The 19,159-nt window shown below is 36.3% G+C and overlaps 3 protein-coding genes and 1 non-coding gene across 5 annotated transcripts; all 4 read right to left on the bottom strand.

Moving 5' to 3' along the window:
• Positions 1-402: 402 nt before the first annotated feature.
• On the bottom strand, positions 403-6,367 carry LOC147536195 (guanosine nucleotide diphosphate dissociation inhibitor 1). The gene is made up of 13 exons (XM_086644719.1): positions 6,018-6,367; positions 4,069-4,131; positions 3,871-3,954; positions 3,649-3,756; positions 3,348-3,520; positions 2,496-2,607; positions 2,253-2,333; positions 2,085-2,147; positions 1,891-1,992; positions 1,658-1,782; positions 1,083-1,293; positions 909-983; positions 403-636 (listed from the first exon to the last, which is right to left on the bottom strand). Exons 1-13 carry the CDS (start codon positions 6,102-6,104, stop codon positions 586-588), a joined length of 1,335 nt encoding a protein of 444 aa, XP_086500845.1. The 5' UTR covers positions 6,105-6,367; the 3' UTR covers positions 403-585.
• A 2,894-nt stretch (positions 6,368-9,261) lies between these two features.
• Positions 9,262-9,333, bottom strand: TRNAT-UGU (transfer RNA threonine (anticodon UGU)). Its single transcript has one exon. It is a non-coding gene; the product is annotated as a tRNA-Thr (tRNA).
• A 522-nt stretch (positions 9,334-9,855) lies between these two features.
• LOC147536193 (transmembrane protein, putative (DUF2358)) lies at positions 9,856-12,763 on the bottom strand. Of its 2 annotated transcripts, none has more exons than XM_086644721.1 (5): positions 12,558-12,763; positions 12,209-12,423; positions 11,942-12,022; positions 10,934-11,284; positions 9,856-10,048 (listed from the first exon to the last, which is right to left on the bottom strand). In XM_086644721.1, exons 1-5 carry the CDS (start codon positions 12,694-12,696, stop codon positions 9,947-9,949), a joined length of 888 nt encoding a protein of 295 aa, XP_086500847.1. In that variant the 5' UTR covers positions 12,697-12,763; the 3' UTR covers positions 9,856-9,946. The 2 variants fall into 2 exon arrangements, with proteins under 2 accessions (XP_086500847.1, XP_086500848.1); XM_086644722.1 differs by having other exon boundaries at positions 12,209-12,417; positions 12,558-12,761.
• Positions 12,764-13,559: 796 nt separating this feature from the next.
• Positions 13,560-17,600, bottom strand: LOC147536192 (putative protein phosphatase 2C 33). Its single transcript, XM_086644718.1, has 6 exons — positions 17,432-17,600; positions 16,708-16,979; positions 15,955-16,338; positions 15,749-15,866; positions 15,209-15,432; positions 13,560-14,334 (listed from the first exon to the last, which is right to left on the bottom strand). Exons 2-6 carry the CDS (start codon positions 16,954-16,956, stop codon positions 13,870-13,872), a joined length of 1,440 nt encoding a protein of 479 aa, XP_086500844.1. The 5' UTR covers positions 16,957-16,979; positions 17,432-17,600; the 3' UTR covers positions 13,560-13,869.
• Between the last annotated feature and the right edge of the window lie 1,559 nt (positions 17,601-19,159).

Here is a 19,159-nt window from a genome sequence, read left to right as displayed (position 1 = left end):
GCAAAACAATAAGAAAGATAGACCCAGAGAGAAAATGAGCAACAGATATAATTGGTAGGATAGAATAAGCAAGAAAGAGACAGAAAATGAGGAAGAGAGATAATTAGCTGGAGAGATAACTAGGAAGGGTCGAAGGGAGAGAGAGATGGGGACATGAGAACGAGAGAGAAAATAGGTTGTCGGTTGTTAGAAGAAATGGTGGTAGCAGTCGAAAGTGATGGTGGTGGAAAAAAAGTGAAGATGAAGATTAGGAGATAAAATACAAAGTCTTGGTTGACCAAGTCTTCTAGGGAGGATGCTCCGAAATTGCGGGCAAGACTTTTTTTTTCAGAATCGAAGTCGGTCATTCAAACGTTCTAAAGTCAACTCAAACCACACCATTCAGACTGACTCAGATCTAAATTTTGACAAAACAAACTAACAGCTCATTTAAAAACCCTTAAAGCACTGAGAATACATGACTCAATAGTATGAAAATAACCTTAAAAATACAAGAAGCTTAGCTGAAGGTATATCAGTCCTACTTGAAAGCGCACAAAAGCATCACAAGTACAAACTCTACTCGTTCGACTGAGACGACATCCATTATTCTTCGCTAGCACTGGCAGCACTTAAATCAACGCTCAAGTCTAATTCCTGCTCAATGCAAAGCAAAACCAACATCAAAACCGGCCTAATACTTGAAATATGTAACATCGACTAGTTACTTGGGTGATTTGAACACTCCTAACTTATAATTAGATATCAACTACATTCTGGCCATATGTCAACATCTCCTCCTGCTAGGCGCCATATTAATACGACAACGTAATTTTCATTTAACAACGTGTAACTTTGGTTATAAGTTATAAGCCAAGTTGGGAAAATCATGAAACCTGATGTGAAGTGAAGTCTAGGAGGTTGCTTACCTTGCCGGTGATCATAGTATACATGCTGAGGACATCCATGACAGTCGATTCAAAGTGTGTTGTGGCATCATAACTCTGTTACAGAACATTTAAAAGATCATCGTCTATCCATATTAAAAGGATTTCGCTATTAAGATTTAAGAAATTGTAAAGAAGTGAAGCTGATAGACTCACGGTTGATATGAAACAGTTGTCTAGAGAAGGTTCATTTACAGGTACATATCTATCATAAACATCGAAGAATATCTCATCAACAGGTCCAAGAAGGTCGATTCCAGCCTTCAGTTCGATCTCAGGGTTATCAGTCTCGGCTTCTGACGATACGAAGGCAATGAATTTGCCTTTTGGGGCAACATTATGCGAATAAGAACAGCAGAATAGGTACCTGTTGAAGCAATAAACAATGAAGGCAATGAGAAAAAATAGCGCACATTTATTATTCCCGACCATAACCACTGTCAATCACCTAGAAATGATAGCCCAGTAACATTATATCAAATTTCAGACCCAAACTAGAACATCCAACAAAACTAATTTAACGATGAGCTTGAACCTAAACACAATACTTGATCAAGAACACTCCAAGTACACTATTTGACATTTCGAAGTTCGAACTAGGGGGTGAAGTGGATCCACAACTTGTGATTAAATAACAAAACCAGACAGGTGGTGTTTAAGAAGGCCAGGTTAGTCGATCCTCGATCACTTAGATAGTGATGCAGATAACATATGCTGGCGGAAGAACTTACATATCAGATCGGCGACCTAGTTGCTTCTGAGGCAGGATAACTTGTACTGAGTGAGAATCATTGGTGTTTGGAATGGGATGGCTCATAATACAGATTGCTCTTGCAACCTTTCCAATCTTCCTAACCTGTTCCATGGTTGAAAACCTTATTGTTAGGATCTGATTCGCCCAAGTTTCATTTTCTTCACAGTTTTCAAAAGTACGAAAAAAAGAACATAATACAATCAGATTTACCTTGTTGGGAAGGTAAGAAGGATCACATACGACTTTTTTGCATTTAGCAGTTTCCCCTTCAGATGTGACACCACAAACCTTTCCTTCTTCATCAAACTCTACCTAGATTTTATGCCAACCTCGTTAAATTCAAATAAACATGAATAGTCTTGGGACACATGGAGAGTGTGCCTTAGAAACAATGTTAAGATTACCTTGCATTCGGGTTTATTTAACATGTATGTCCCACCATAAACAGCACTTAGCCTTGCAAATGCCTGAAAAGAAAAACAAATTTATCAATAGAACCTCATCTAAGCAGATAAACGTCCATAAGATTTCAGGAATGCAGAGAACAACAATAAACATGAAAATAGACCAACCTGTGGGAGTTCTCCTAAGCCATATAAAGGATAAATATACGGTGAGCCTCCTTGAAAACGTGCCAGAGACTCGGCGTAAAGCTATTATAAAATGAATCCAAGTATTAAATGTAAGAGTAAAGAAGAATGAAAGTCTATCAGATGATTAAAATTTACATGTCATGTGATCGTATGAGAGTACATAGTGTCGCCATCAAACAGAAAAGGAAAAAAACAAACTTTGAGCAATTAAAATGGTCTAACCTTCATTCTCTTAACAGTATCGAGTGCGGGCTCGTTTAAGTAGCGATCATCTCTATGAAGTGCCAAAGCATGACCGATGAAGTCCACTGTGTTGTCATTGAGACCGTATTTGCTGTACATAATTTATCACATTACAACCAGAGCTAAATCAGGTTTTTGCATTTCATAATCATTTATTACTAATTTTGTATATAGAACTGTTCACTGAAAGAGCTAAATGTCGAAAGCTGCTGGATAGCAGAATAGCTGATCATTGGGTGGTGAAAAGACCTTACAGAAAAATGTTTAAGGATGAAGTGATACACTGACATGGAGTTTCAATCCTTATATAATTGGGAAATTTAATTTTCTTGTGACACATCTCGCAGTCATTGTGACAGCTACATGAATGGACTTCTACTATCCAGTCACGGCCCACCTATAAGCTAAAGACCATAAGATACATGTGATCCAAACTTTTGGGAGAGTGTCTGAGCCCGTAAAAGAGTTCGGATCCACCTGAAACTGATTTTTCTTGTAACAACTCAATTAATTACATTATTATGAAGGCACGTGCACATAATCATTACTCCATGTTTTAGACCATCTATCACTTCCTATGGCTGAAGTGAGTTGTTATGATAGGGTTTACACTAATCAGGTTAGAGCATAACATCAGGAGGGGCACGCTGTCATTACAAACAATATATTCGTGGAGCCCATGCAAATTACAGGTTTAAGGAGTTACTTGGAGAGGGCAAAAACGATTTCATCGTGTGAGACAAAGTTCCCTCGACAAACCATAAACTGGAACATAGAGATGTACTTTGAATAAAAGTAATAATAAACAAGAACCGAAAGAGATGAGCATACGCAATAAGTTCTCTTGTTGTCACTCTTGTAAGGTCCAACCCCTCGTGAGTTTTGGGATCACTTTCTTCATAGTTTTGGACATATATAAAGAAGTTCCGAGCTCGGCGCTTTTCAAATAGACCCATTAGTGGAGATTTAAGAGCCTCCATGTCGGTAGCCGGTACCTTGTGAACCTATTGCAACAATAACAGGAAATGCAAATTTTGGTCAAAAAAACACAATCCAAGGAACGATTTCTTCGGTGACTAGTATCAATAAGAAAGTACTAGAATGAAGCTACGAGAGGGAAAAGAAGTTCCACCTTTCCTTGATTAAATACAAAACTTCCATCAACAGCTTTGAAGTTCAGATACTTTGTAACATCTGTATGAATGAGGACCCGGACTAAAGTACCATTTGCCATCATGAACTGGTAAAACAAAAATGGCTCCAGAAGATCAGATACAAAAAGACAAAAAGAAAATACCCTTCTGTATCCGAAGGCCTGACAAGGAGTATCACATTAGTTGGGAGGGGAATAAACCTTCGGGATCATGTCTACATTGTAATCCCTGCTGGAGCCTAAATGTGCCGGAGGTTTATCACTCCCCCTGAACTTTTTCCACAGCTGCAAGGTAACAAGAAGCTTAAGGGTCAATAGGAGATTAGAAAAGATAGTGCACTTAATTATGTCATGATCTCCATCCAAGGTCTTCCAAGAATAATGAAATACACAACAAACCTGAATGAGATTGAGCGACGTCGACTCTCCTCCATAGTAGTCATTCCTATCCATGTGTAAGACCTGGTTTGTGGAAAACACATTATGAATATATTTACCGAAGGAAGATACATCATCTAGACTAAAAACTCAAAGAGTATATGAAGACATCGAGAACAGAGATGAAATAGTCTTTACATCTATTCTTACCCACGAAAAACCTATTTTTGTGTTGATGAAGTCAATGAGATTTCTATGTAGAAATGATATTGAGAGAGTTTAAAAAAAAAACCTAATCTATTAGATGGATAGGCAAACAAATGTGAAATTCCTTCAGAATCTGAACATAAGTTACTAATACATTTGAAATTTGAAACAAAAAACAGTTGCTTGACCGAAGTAAAACAACCGATAATCCAAAGCGAGAGCAAGTTATTAGAAAAAAAATAACTCAAAAACTAACATAAAAATGTTATCCGATATGAAATATTTGCCTTTATTATACATACACACATCTGGCCTTTATTATACATACACACATAAAAACGTTATCCGATCTCCAAAAGGTCCCTCTGCTGTCATGAGAGGGTGCCCATGAGACCATTTCAATTGTCATGCATACATCTTGTTTCATTTTTAACAAACTCATTTGGAAATGTGTGACTTATAATTCATGTTGATCGTTTATGGAAATAATGGTTTACACTTTACAAACTAAAAAAGCTTGAAAATGATTGGAATCACTAACTAATATTAGTTCATTTGATGAGATATTGAAAGAAAGATTTTTGAACATAAAGAAAACGATGAACAAGAAAAGAAAAGAAAGGAGACAATACAAGTCGTTAAAGGATATATAGTGTGGAGCGATGCCAGCACATTGATGCATATATAACAGATAACACCAACTTTCAGACATTTTATCTCCATAATACTTAAAATCTTAACTAGCTAAATAAGAAAATTTAGTAGTTAACTACCCAACTAGTCGAGCTTATGATTTTACAAAGAAATTAGGTTAATTAAGATAGATAATTCCAGTGTGCCAAATTTGGAGTATTGGAACGGGAACCCACCCAAAAAGGGTACCGGAATCGAGTATGCAGTACGTGAGGGGGAATATAGTATCTTGTAACACATCGGTCACTTTAGACACTTACCAGTTACCATGGAACAAACCACTCTACTACTTCTTCACTAATGCTTTGTGTGAGACAGTTACACCTACTTCAAAGAAAAGTATGCTAGGTTGGGCCCTTCGGAAATATGAGGCATAGAGCGACTGCTTTGGTCGCTTTGGGCTAGAGCCGACCCTGATTACTTCTAACTACTTCTTCACTAATGCTTTGGAACAAACCACTCTACTACTTCTTCACTAATGCTTTGGTCGCTAATATGTATAAAAAAAAATCTTCTGAAAGTCAACGACCTTCCTCGCATTCAAAATTTGGACAGCCTAGAAAACCCAAGTGCATTTAAAAAGCAAATAAAGAGCTTCCTCTTACGAGGTAAAACTGCCATAATCGAATTAGATGTTAAAATTCGACATCCTAGTGCTCAAAACTAACAAATAATATTGAACTTATATAAATAGTGAACCCTAAAATGCAAATTTTGGCTTATAATATTCAAGAGATGTGTCTAGAAGTAGTACATCAAAATCACTATAACTTGAACACCTGCCAGTCCAATCAACTCAATCAGGCATAAAAAGTGCTAACTAAACAAAATTAGGGCAAAATCAAGTGAAACAGAGAGTGACCCACTTCAAGGATCAGTTCAAATTAGTATAAGATTCATGACAAAATTGAAACTTCTTCTTCTTCTGAAGAAACAGAATCATAAAGCAAAATATTAACCTACCCATATCATATTAGATCACGAAAAAGACAAAATAAACAAAATACTTCCATAAAAATGTGAAATTAAATCTCAAATTAAGATTAGAATGGGGTAAAAAAAAAAGTAACCTTGAGACCATCAACAGATAGAAGACCACTGAGAATACATTCTTTAAGTCCAGTTCCTAGTACTATGACATCGTATTCTTCATCCATAGTGAGGGTAGAAAAAAGGGGAAGGAAGATCTAGAGTTGAGAGAGAGAGAAACTGTGATCAGGATGAGGAGGGGTGGATCTTCTTTGGGAGGAAGATATATTTATACCTAGAAACAGAGTTGATGCCCTGTGGAAAGGTAATAAAGAGATTATTAAAGGCCTAAATTTTGTGCTAAGAACGAGGGACATCAAATGATGGGGAGAAATGATTCTACTCTCTAAATTTTCCTTAGTCACATATGGTATGGGCCAATTTTAATCTAGGCCTAAAATACATGTAAATACTTTATTTATACTCAAATATAATAATCTTAGATTTACACTTCCATGGGATAAAATCTGAGACCTTTGTATTGCGAAAAAAAATGCACTCCCAACTGGGAGGATACTAGTTGTTGGCAAGTATCTGAGTATTTGTTTCTGTTAGGTATGTAATTTTTTTCTTATCTGAATGATCAGTGTTTTGGGGAAACGAGATTTTTTGCGGAAAAGGTAGAAATCTCAAAATCTATTATCCAAACAACCCTTCAAGTCTCCAGAAGAAAGTCGTCGCGCCGGAGTTGGCCACCGGCGACGCCAAACGACTTTCTCTTTCTCTCTCCCTTCTCTCGCTCTTTCTTTCTCTATATTCCGGTGAAGGAGAGAGCCCCTTCGTCGGAATTTAGAGAGAGAATAAGAGAGACGCATGGAGAGAGAGAAGAGATAAGAAAAGAGAGAGAGAGAGAGAAACAGGAGACGGTCGGTTTGGTGGTGGAATTCGTCGAAGTTAATGGTGGAGGTTGCCAGAATATGGTAGAGGTCGCCAAAGTTAATGGTTGTGGGAAATAAGATGGAGATAGTAGAAGAAAATAAAATAAAACTGGGTAGTGTTTAGAGGAAAAAAATTTGTTTCCACTAAAACTTTTGAAAATTTTTCTTATTTTTCCAAAACATATAATAATTTTTTTTTTTCCTTTTTTTAGAAATACGATTAACTTCATTCAAAGTCAAGGGCTAAAAGTCAAATACAACCAAAGTTAAAAGCGGACTAAACAACAATACATAAGTTACATGGGGTGTGATTGAACTCGATCCAAATTGGTTAGAATCGAGTGGGCCAGTGTATGAGCTTTGTTGTTGGCTTCCTTGTGTATGAAGTTGAGTGCCGAAAGAGGGTGTAATTTTTTTTAAAACCAGAAAGAGGGTATAATTGAACATCTAATAATTGATTTGTGTTTTTTCTTTTTTTTGATGAAGAAATTGATTTGTGTTTGATTTTGAATTCATTTGGATTTTCAAACAAGTTTGGAATAAGTGAGATCCAAACAATAACAAAAAAATAAAATACAAGCACTACCTTAGACTTTGCCTCATAAACTATACTTTGATCAACTGTCTTTTGAATATTTCATAAAAGTGGAAGGCTATGTTATTTTTATTTTCAATTACAGGATTACACGACTACAAGATGCATCATAATCATAAATTAAATGATTTTAGATAAATAAAGACGGAATATGTTTGTAATGATCATAAAATTGTCTTATCGTCAATAGTTGGCAGCCTAAGTGGTTTCAAGGTGTTGAAATAAACTCCAGAAATTCCTGGAGGTATCAAGTTCGAATCCCAGAGAAGGTGGAATCTTTGGTTATTTGAATTGGGATTATGTAGGTATTAATAAAGTTGTTGGACTTCAGGCCATTGTCTCTGTTGAGCTATAGGTCCGGTGTCGTTAATGTTTGAGTGGGCAGTTATCGAACTTATCAGATCTATGATGTATCAAATGTCAAAATATCACGACGTACGTAGATCGTAGTCGTCTTCCAAAAAAAAAAAATGTCCTACCGAGGCTCAATCTAAAGAGTCCCATAAAAAACTAACTCAAATGCTATTGTTATATATTAGTCTACTATTACTTATACCATTTATGAAACAATCAAGAGTTAATTTCTATTTGGCCCTTACTTTGTGACCAGCTTCCTTTATAGCTTCTTATTTTCTGTAAATTCAAATATGGTCACCTATTTTTATGAAAATGTCCTAACTACCCTTCCTTTAAATATTTTTTCAAAATAAAATTAAAAAGAAAACATAAATTCCACTTCACTTCCCTCTCCACCACTTATCTCTCTCCACGTCACCTCTCTCTCTTCAACTAACCTCTCTCTCTTTCTCCAACTCACCACTCTCTTCTCTGATGAAGGTCGTCGACCGGAAAATTTTCCGGCCGGCAACCTTCAAAAAAAAATTTCTCTCATCTCTCTCTAAAACCTCCGGCGAAGGGAACCCCCTTCGCCGGAGTTTTTAGAGAGAGAGAGAGATGAGAGAAAAAAAATTATCTTTTTTTTTAGTGTGAAGGTTGCCGGCCGGCGAACTTCATCGAAGAAGAGAGTGGTGAGTTGAAGAAAGAGAGAGAGAGATGAGTTGGAGAGAGAGGTGACGTGGAGAGAGATAAGTGGTGGAGAGGGAAGTGAGGAGGAATTTATGTTTTCTTTTTTATTTTATTTTGAAAAAATATTTAAAAGAAGGGTAGTTAGGACATTTTTAAAACAATAGGGGGTCATATTTGAATTTACAGAAAATAGGGGGTCATAAAGGAAGCTGGTGACAAAGTAGGGGGCCGTATTTGAAGGATTGATCTTCACCTCGACCAAGTACCAAACCTTTAAATTCTTAGTTCGACCGGTAGGTGTACAACCACTGGAGCAAGACTCCATGTGCCAGATTATGTTGGTGATATATCAAGTTCTTTGAAGTGCTTTCAACAAAAAAAAAAAGGATAATGCTATTCAGACTCCCGAAGTACAGAAGAAGTCAAGAAAGTGGGCACTAGAATTCGAAAATAATGTAAATCACTTTTACTTTGGGTGAAATGACATAAAATCCAGATTCCAAAATGCCTACTTTCTTGACTTCTTCTATACTTTAGGAGTCTGAGTAGCATTATCCAAAAAAATATTCTCTAAAGTAATTGTAACAATTTCGGTGTTCCTGTTACAGTTTGTAGTATGTGAATCCAGGGAAACCTTTTGCAACTACAAAAGAATGTGTGGGTGCCTCTATACGAGTCCCAACTTTTTTGTTGTAGGTCTGCTATTTTATAAGCAAATAATCATTTTTAGCCATTTCGTCTGTACGCGCCCCTCCAACTACTCTCAAGAAAAAAATAGATATTAAATGCCCTCACGCAGGATCGAACTACGGACCTCCAGTTTACAAGACTGGCGCTCTACCACTGAGCTATAAGGGCTTCACATGCTTAAACCTTTCGTTGGTTTAGATATTATCTTTGTAGGTCTTGTCAAAAAATGCATTTTGTTCATTAAAAAATTTCATTTCCCTTATCATGTTTACGAATTCGTAAATGTATTGAAACCAGCATTTCTAGTTGGTGATATAAAATATCTCTCCAAATTAGGTATGTTCCTTGCAAGAACTTTGTTATGCATTAATGCTATAAAACACATCGTCACAAGATAATTTTTGTTAGTATTCTTTGTAGAGAGAAATTTGTAGAGTTTCCGAAATAATATGTAACCATTTTGTAGCAGGAGTTGGAATTGGGCAGGGCACAGGAGAAGCAGACAACATCAGGCCGGCCGGTGGGGGTTGGTATATTTGTCTGGTTATTAGAGTACTCAGGCAGAGTGGGGCGGGCATTGCCGAACACAATTTGCACAGAAGGAACTCTCTGGTAGTGTGAAAGATACCGTACATAACGAATATAAATCTAAGATAAGCAAACAAAAAAGACCTAGAATGGCGAAGATCATGGGTAATAAGATGTAATTATAATACATATACAATATATGTTGATTGGTAATATGATTCAAGAATTACAAATGATTACAATATTTCCACCTTCACAGAGTTGATTTCAAGAACTGTACAACAAAATAAAGGATCGCTAAGAACAACGCGAGCTGATATGCATCTCTCTGGAAGTCGTCTTCGAGTTGAAAGAACTGCAAGGATCAAATAATCATGACATGATTAATAAAAACAAGGTTCAACAAAATAACAAGTATGTCTACCTCTAGACTGAAGATACCAAGGTTTGAATCTTACTGTTTCGGATAAAGAATATAAAAAGCTTTTAAGCATTGGCATATATAGAGATATTTGAATCTGTCACACTACTACTACAATGAAATCGAGTTATGATAGGTTGTACTTGAGAAAGGTTTATTTAGAGTTTGGCTTAATGATGTGGCTTTATCTTGTATCACATATTATTCAATTGTCCACACCATCAAGTCAAACTCTAAGTACCATTTTCGAAGAACAAGTAAATTTCTTTTAGAACGGAATATTGGATTTATAGTGGACCAAGAACTTCCACGACTAAGAGCAGCGAAATCGTGCTCTTTGGCCTCTGCAATGGGGTGACACATTTGTTGCTACCGAACCTCGAGAGTGGGCTACAAGGGACCATCTGTCATATGAAATTTTCGTATTGGTTTGAGAAAAAGGAAAGAGATCTCCTTCTCAGTTTGCGGGGTTGAAGTTTATCATACAGAAAAGTCCATTACCTCATACTGAGAGATTTAAAGGAGCATGAATAGATTATGTTGGAATCCTACAGAGATTTAGCATGCACAATAACCTCTAGATGGTACCCTAGAACCCGAATACAACTTGTGATATTCTGCTGTATTAAGCTAATGACCATTTATATCTGTTAGAGTGTTAGTTCACTAAAAAAATGTCATCCACTTTTAAGGTGCCAACTTTTTCGAAGGCAAACTTATGCTATATTAAAGTGCATCTGTTTTAGTATTTCAAGCTTCAAACATAAAGATGTATAATATTAAAAATAGCGCAGTTAAGATGTAATCTTAAGAACTGACCTTTGTTGGATCACCAGAAGGATCTGGATATATCTCCATGTTCTCTTTCTCCGTTGAAAACCCCTTTGTGCTTTTCTTAAGCAACTCAGCTAGATCTCTTCCAGACTCAATTGTGGCAAAAAGTCGACGAGATGCCCAGAAAAAAGCTTGAGCAACGGTTGAAGAGGCAGATAAATCCCAAATCTCCTCATGCTCAATTACTTGGCCACTTATCTGGTTAAGAGTAAACCGAGAGTTCACCTTAACGATCACGTCTCCTCCAATATAAGCAAGTAAAGATTTTGGCCTCCCTTTGAATGTCCATTTGATGCTTAGTACACTGGTCGACAACATCATCATCTCCTGTAGTGTCTGTAAGAAGAATCGTATAGTGTTCAAATAAGACTGTGATATTACAAACAAAAGCTACTGATTAATCACTCTTGCCGACACAAATATTTGATCACATATCAAATTTTTTTGTTTGAAGAAACAAATGAAATATTAGAGAAAAGAATAATTAGGTATCGAAACCAGAAAGGCCCCTAAAGACACAACACAAATTACATATTTGCAACTAACGCCTCCCAATTTAAAGGAAACTCACTTTACGAAGATAAAGTCCCCTAACAAGTCGTCTTGCTCCAATAATATATTAGACTCAACGAATTCAAGTTCACCTTCTCGTGATCAACCCTCTCTCTCCTTTTAAAATAGCCTAGTTCTTTTATTGCCATATTGAGAAAGAAGTACATAGTAGAATTTTCAACAAAACAAGAACTGTATTGAAAAGAACAAGCCTCCATCTACGAACTCTACTTGTATTCATAATTTTCGCCTCGGACAAGTAGGAAAAGAAACAAACCAAATTACTAGCATTTTTGTGTCTTGTTCCAAGATCAATCTAATTCTCAAAAGGAAAATAGCTTATATCTTATAGCACTACAGGATTTTCGGTTTCGGTTTATAAGTTATCTATCAATGGAGGAAAAAAAAAGAATAACAAGAACATAAGAGTTGAGTTATCACCACTGAAGGGTTCTCTAATGCATCAGTCAACCATAGAGATCTCTTGTATTTCTCACGACCAGTAAAAGTTCTAACTGGATCCTGCAATTCACATACAAGAAAAAGCATCAATGACATTCAACTTTTCGAATACCCCATTTAATAGAGAATGAGTACCCATATGTAATTCAGTGATCATATGTTCAAAATTATACGATTCGCTTGATAATCAAGGTCATTTGATTGCCCTTTTAAAATTGAAACAAAACCCTAGAAACCCTAGATTACCTTGTATTTAACAGAGAGAGCAAAAGTACCAAGAGCACGATTCCCTTGACGAAGTTGAAGAATATCACGAGCTAATTGTCTAGCAGTAGATTCAACAGAAGGACTACTAATACATTCAAATTCATTACAAAGTTCACCAAACTCCATTCCATCTACTATTTTATCAACTTCATCTTTTTCTTCTGATCTTTCTATTGAATCTTCTTTAGCTGTAACTACACAATCAAAAACCTAACTAGGTTAATCTCTCATTCTCTCTCTCTCAATCAATCAATCAATCAATCAATCAATCAATCAATCAATCAATCAATGATTTATAAACAACAAGTAAGTGTTTAAGAAGAATGACCTCGTATGGAGAATGAAAGTTTGCGACGGTGGTGGTGGTGGCGATGGAGAGGAAGAGTGGAAGTGAGTTGGATGTGGTGCCGGAAACCACCGTGGACGGGGGAGAAATTCGTCGGCGTCGTCGTTGTTATCGTCGTCATTTCTCCTCATTCTGGCGGGGAATATGTGGATAAAAGAGGAGCCTAATTTAAAAGTTTGCTCTTTCTTGGATAAGGCGCGATTGATCTCTAATTATTCCAGCCCAAAATTACCCATCACTCCAAATAATTGCACTTAATATATAAAAGGTCCCCATCGGAAAAAAAAACTTTTGAAATCAGTTCAAAATTTCAGGGTTGGACAGATTTAAAAGGGTTGGGATTAATTGTCAGATTTAAAATGGTTAAAGCTAAGTTAAAATGTGACAATGTCACATCATGGTGGTCAAGAGTTCGTTCACGTCACGCTTTGTGGTCAGTCCCACCTAGATTTTTAAGACCGGACTATTTTTCTTGACTTAGAAACCTCTCCTTTGTGTCCGCTTGTGTTCTTTTTTCTTTTGCTTTGATTACTACGAGCAATTCCATCGTGCCTGTGTTTGTTTTCGCATCGGGAGCGAATATGGACCTATGGCTGATAGGTGAGCAGTGATGCTCACAGCTAAAGTTGCACCACTAAGTATCAGATGATTGATTGGTTTAACTAGGCTTGGGTCGGTTTGGTTCATCTAGTCAGCCTAACCTATTCAAAATATTAGGTGATCGGCATGTAAAACTATTATAAATTTTGCAAAAAGATCGTTTAGACGAGTATATGCATTGAATAGGATTAGCCAGTTATGTTTTAACCGTTCTAAAATACTTAAGTCGGAGTCGAACCAAATTGATATTGCAGTACTCGGTTTTGATCAATCTTGTTTAGTTCAAGTGTTCAACCACCTCAATCCATTTCAAAAGAGCTAGACTTCTCTGTGTCAGGCAAAAACAAACATTCTAAATCTGCCGACTATCTCACACAACAAATCTTTACAGGAACAAAATAACGGCACTTTCCGTTGTTATTCATAAATTGAGAAAACAGGGGAAACAGTTCTGTAATGTCTTCAAATACTGAAAAAAAAAATCAGTAAACAAGACGTTACATAAAAATGGGCATAACAATTCTAATATTGACATTGCCCTTATATACGCCTCAGTTTTTTTTTTTCTTGTTGCAAAGAAATAACATATTGAGAAAAAATAATAATTAAATCAACACAAAACAATCACAATTAAAAATGAATTGTGTTGCCTGCCTCATTTCAGAGTTTCTTCTCCGCTAGTTATTCGATCATCTTATTCATCAAAATCATGTTTTGGTAGACTGATTACTGTTTTCAACCGAGATACACAGCCTGACTTTTCGTCCCCAACTAGTCCTGAAGTCCCCTCAGGCTGCTGTACTAATGTTTCTTCTCTCTCCTCATTCGGCTCTAAATGAACATCAGCAGTACATGTCCGTACTGTTGTACCTGATCGATCCAATGTAGCTGGAGCATCCGAGGTATTCTCGTTATTCTCAACATGGTCCAGAGGCCGTATCTTGGATTTTGAAACGGAGGACGAGGAGGAAGAGCAGGTGGCGGTGGTGGTGGAGTTGAGAAAGAGGCAGACTACAGCACAGTCATCCACATTGGAGGTTGGATACTTAATCTTCCATGATCTCACGGCCGACTCGACCAATGCTCGAGCTGCAGAGGACCGAGTAGGAGCTGAGCTTACTATATCAACTACTTCTTGGTTGGATAGCACATCCCATACCTACCAAAATAATCGAAAGAAGTAAGAAAAAATAGTTTCTAAATTTCTAGAGAATTACTTGAGTTCCTCAAAACAAGACACTCCACCAAGCAAAACATTCTCACTCAAAATATTGCAGAACTACCATTCCAAGTAAGCACGAAACATTTCATAAAGCCATTAAATTTCAACCTATATTAATGAGCCTTCTCAATTTCAGAACAACACTCAGGGCAATCATGCTAGTAATCGGGCTTCTAACAAAGTGTGAAATCAGGCTGAAATCTAAGCCCGTTTAAGAATTTAGGTACCCATGGGCTGCCTTCAGCTCGGGTGGACGGGGCCGAGTGTCGGATCTTCAAACCATCTTCCACCTTAACGCCCTTCACACAAATTGGCAGTTTCTATTATGCTTTTATGAAGTTAGTAAATTTAGTTGAAAATCTACGATTCTAAAGTAACAGACGAGAAAGTGCAATGTTAATCATTTCAACACCTTAAAGAAGCAGGCATTAACGAGTAAACAAGGATCAATTTATTGCAAGTCCTGAGTGGAAAAAGTAAAATATCTGTGCTAGCTTCTCTGATCGTTGATTATAGATTAAACTACTCCAGGGAGAGAAAAATTTGTCTGTTATAATATTGGTCTTCAAGAACATAACCTAAAATAGTTGAAGGACAGTTGCTGCGACTTGTTGTGCTGAATGTGTGACAAAGGTGAGTTGTTTTCCTCACATTCCTCGTAAAGTTAATAAAAATGTACAGAGATAGTATTTTAAAGTTTTTGTACAGTATATGTAGTGAAAGATGAATGAACATCAATTTTGAGGATATAAGAAAGTTAGGAGCAAGGCATATATAGGGTAAAGGTAAGGACGCAGACGCTAACTCTTACCCCATCTGTGGCCAACACAACGAACTCATCCTTCTCAGTAAGACGCCGATGTGAAACAACAGGAGTGGAAATAACACCGTATTTCTTTACGCAAAAATCCCCAAATGCCCGAGCCATTGCTAGGCCAGGGGCATCGTCATTCGGCAGCCAAACTCGAGCAACATCTGGTTCAGTTGGAAGGGCGAAAATCCGTCCTCTACATTGCCTGATCCTACTTGCCTCTCCTACAATGATGGGGAAAATTAGTTAACAAGATACCTAAACAAAAAATAGTACCTTTTCTCAGTGTTTTTTTTTCTGCCCCGTGGACCAATTTCATATCTGCATAGCTAGTTAAGAGAGACTCCACTCATAGTTGGAGTCACTCACTCAATAGACTGACTTTTATCTATTAAAAATAAAAATCTTAAAGAGAGTTTAGTTTATTTAAGATAGTGTGGCTACTCTTAGGAATGTAACATTTTCACGAGGTACCGGTTTACCAAAGACTCGATGAATTCAATATATAAATGATATCAGATAATGACGAAAGTTGCATACTTGGGAGATTTGGTTTCAGGTCCACAGTCAACGGCACGGCAATAAGAGAATCATGGTCATCTCTTGTCCCTAATATTGCTCTTGAGTCCCCAAGATTTCCAATGACAAGATCCTGACCCTACACAAAAATTAGCGAACTTCGTTAACCTCAACCAAGAAACAATATGTAAATGTATTAGAATCTTTATGGCAACTGATGTTATTACTTGTTTGACGACAGTAACTGCTGTTGTCCCACTGCAGAAGCAATTAACGCGTTTCTGCAACCTCAATTCCTTATCCATAACCTTAAAAGCCTTCACATACGACTTTTTCATTTTCGAAACAAGGAGGAGGTTCTCCTCGTCTTCAATATCCAAGGAGTCCACAGATTCGTCATCAATGCATAAAGAATCAGTCTCATCAGAATTCATGCTTTGCCTGACACTCCCGGTCTCCGATAACTCATCGTTACGACCTATACTTGCTTCCCATTGGATGCTGAGCCTTACAGGAAGAGAGTCTCTCACTCGCTTTGCAACCTTGTGACCATTCGGGCCGTGTCCATCAAAAATCCCACAGAAGATTGTGTCTTCTCTTAAACCAAAATTCTGGAAATGCATCACAATTCAAAACCAGCTTCTAGTCAACAAAAGAATTTAAAATCTTCATAACCCAACGGAAGATGGTAATAAATATAAAATAACACCATACACAGAGCTAAATCTGAAATACTTCATCATAGTCAAATCGAAATATACAAGAACGATGAAGTTTTTCGTTTGATATTAGGTTAATGTAGCGACTACCCATCGTCAATTTTAACTATCAAGCTAAAGGGATTTGATTCGAGTTCATATCCTAACTATTTTCTGTTTTCTACCTATGATAATCGAGTACAATTACTGAATTCTTAATAAACTAAAGAAACCCAATGTGACAATCTGAATCAAAATTGACAGAGATGGAAATGAACTAACCTCCCAAACAATCATGGCGTCCTGATTAGTTCCTTTCTTGCCTTGTTGGGTAAATAGAGAAGCAACATCAGTAGCTCCATTTGAACACATCCTCCCTGGAATCCTATGCAATTGACCTCCCCCCTTACTAGAACTTCCAGATCCCTCTTTCCTCCTGGAATTCCTTTTGTACTTCCCAAACCCTAACGACGGAGATCTTGGCGAATTAGGGTTTGAATTACCTCCATCAATGGACAAACAAGAACCCATCTCAACCTCCTTGACCACGTTCACTAAGCAATCCAGAACAACCAACAACAATCCCCAAATAAAACGAATTAGGGTTTGAATTACAGTCTCTGTTTCTCTCTCCAGAATTGAAGCTAGTAATAATATCCAATAGACAAGAGAAGAAGGTAAACTCAATCGTTTGAAAACGAAATTTGGATCAAATTTATGAGATTAGAAAATTGAAAGCTAAGAAGTCAAACAACGAAAATTATGGGATAATCCTTACAACAATGTCAAATAAAAACCCTAAATTAGGTTAAAAGACAGAGTTTCAAAAGGTTTTAGATTGAAGATTGGTTTTGACTTCGTAATAATTTGAAGAGAATTTCTACCTGAATCTAATGAGCAAGAAATTTGTATTCGTTAATTAACAGATAAGATAATAAGATAACGATAATAACAGAAAACCTAATAAGTAATAAGAACCAACTCAATTCAATAATAAAATTTTAACCTAGCCAAGAATTTCTTTTGGCCTCGGAAATGAAGAAAAAGTCTTCTTCTTTCTCATCTAATATTGCTTTTTATAGAATGTTCGACTATTACAATGATTATATTCATCTTTATCTGATTAACCATATCCGAAAGATTTAGGTTTTTTTTTTTTTTTTTTTATCTACTCTAAAATTTGACTCGAAATCTCTAAAATTTAGCGTAATTGGCTATTGTTTTTGTGTGTATCGCCTCATTCTGAATTTAAAAATTTGTAAATTATCGTGTTTTTTTTTTTTGTTAAGGATAATTATCGTGTTTTTTTTTTTTCTTTTTGTTAAGGATAATTATCGTGTTAATTGAGGTTGCGAATTTTCCACTATACATTTCTACTTATCTTCTTTATTTTCTTGGTTGTGCTAATTGAGCTTGTTCAATAAAAGTGTGCATGTAGGTGAGCTATCCTCATATTCAATATTTTGATGTCATTGATTGATCAATCCCAACTATTTGGTTAATAAACATTTGTCTACTCATAGAAAATTCATGATTCAAAACAGGGATATTTCAGTAATTGCCTCATCATTTTTTTTATTTAGTTTTGAATACTAAAAAAATATGACATTATGCAAAATTATTTCATATGATACGTAAATGATGTAGATTGTTGCGGAAGCGTAAAAGTAATGGAATCCACCATTATTAATAAACTAAACTAACGAAATAAAAATGATAAAATAACGATAAACAATAAACTTGATTAATAATAAACTTGGTTGATAATATTCTCTGATCTGGTTAACAAAGACAAACTAGACTTCTCTTATATAGAGATTGTACTTTCCTAGATAGACTCAAATAAGGAAATAAGATAACTACTAATAATACTTTCCTTGATTGCTAAGACTCATAATTATGGAAACCCTAAATACTTAATTATAGAAACTACGCTAATGTAGCTTCTTAACCGTGAGGCCCACTATCACCATGGCCGTGAGGCACAATAGGAAGATGGTCTCCATCATACTCCCCCGCTGCGGAACAACTTGCCCCCAAGTTGGTGTTGTCATAAAGCGGATCGTCCAAGTAATGAGGATATATATCAGCGATGTTGAAGGTAACTTCGGCGACGAGTTTGAAGGCAATCCTTAGTTCCCACTTTTCACGAAAATTGCCGAAAATCCGAAGAAGAAAAATATTGACAATATCACCAATTATAATGTGAAACATATATTGCCAAGATACTCGCAAAAGCAATACCAACGTAGATACGTCTAGTAAATTGCGACATCGCCCGTCGTCTTTTAGTTTGACGAAAGAGGTCACATATACAACCTGTCTTGTTCTTGGAAAAACAATGGATGGCCATGAAGATTGGTTTGTATGATTCTTTGAAGTTGAAAGCCATGAAGAAATCAATGGAGGATAAAGTATTTTATGATTCGACACAACTAATTCGTCTCCCGGAATCATATATGGATCAAACAACTTATTCGAGCTTGTGATAGTCAGTTGAATTTCTTCTTCTTAATCTGTCTCATCGAAATTTTCTTCCTCCATTATTGAAAAACTAGGATTTTTTTTATCAAAAACCTCTCCTTCAATAATATTGACCATGGTAGTCGAAGGAATTTCGGATAATAATTTGTTCGATTGGATTTGAGATTCTATAAAAGATAAGTATTCATCTAAAGGAAGAAAAACATACCTAAAGATGCTTTTCAATGTAGTCCAATCGTCGACGAATTTT

Source organism: Eschscholzia californica, unplaced genomic scaffold, assembly GCF_041429995.1.
Source record: "Eschscholzia californica isolate CP2 unplaced genomic scaffold, dmEscCali1.0.p SCAF_5, whole genome shotgun sequence".
Lineage (NCBI taxonomy): Eukaryota > Viridiplantae > Streptophyta > Magnoliopsida > Ranunculales > Papaveraceae > Eschscholzia > Eschscholzia californica.
This window is presented reverse-complemented; position numbering and strand designations above follow the sequence as displayed.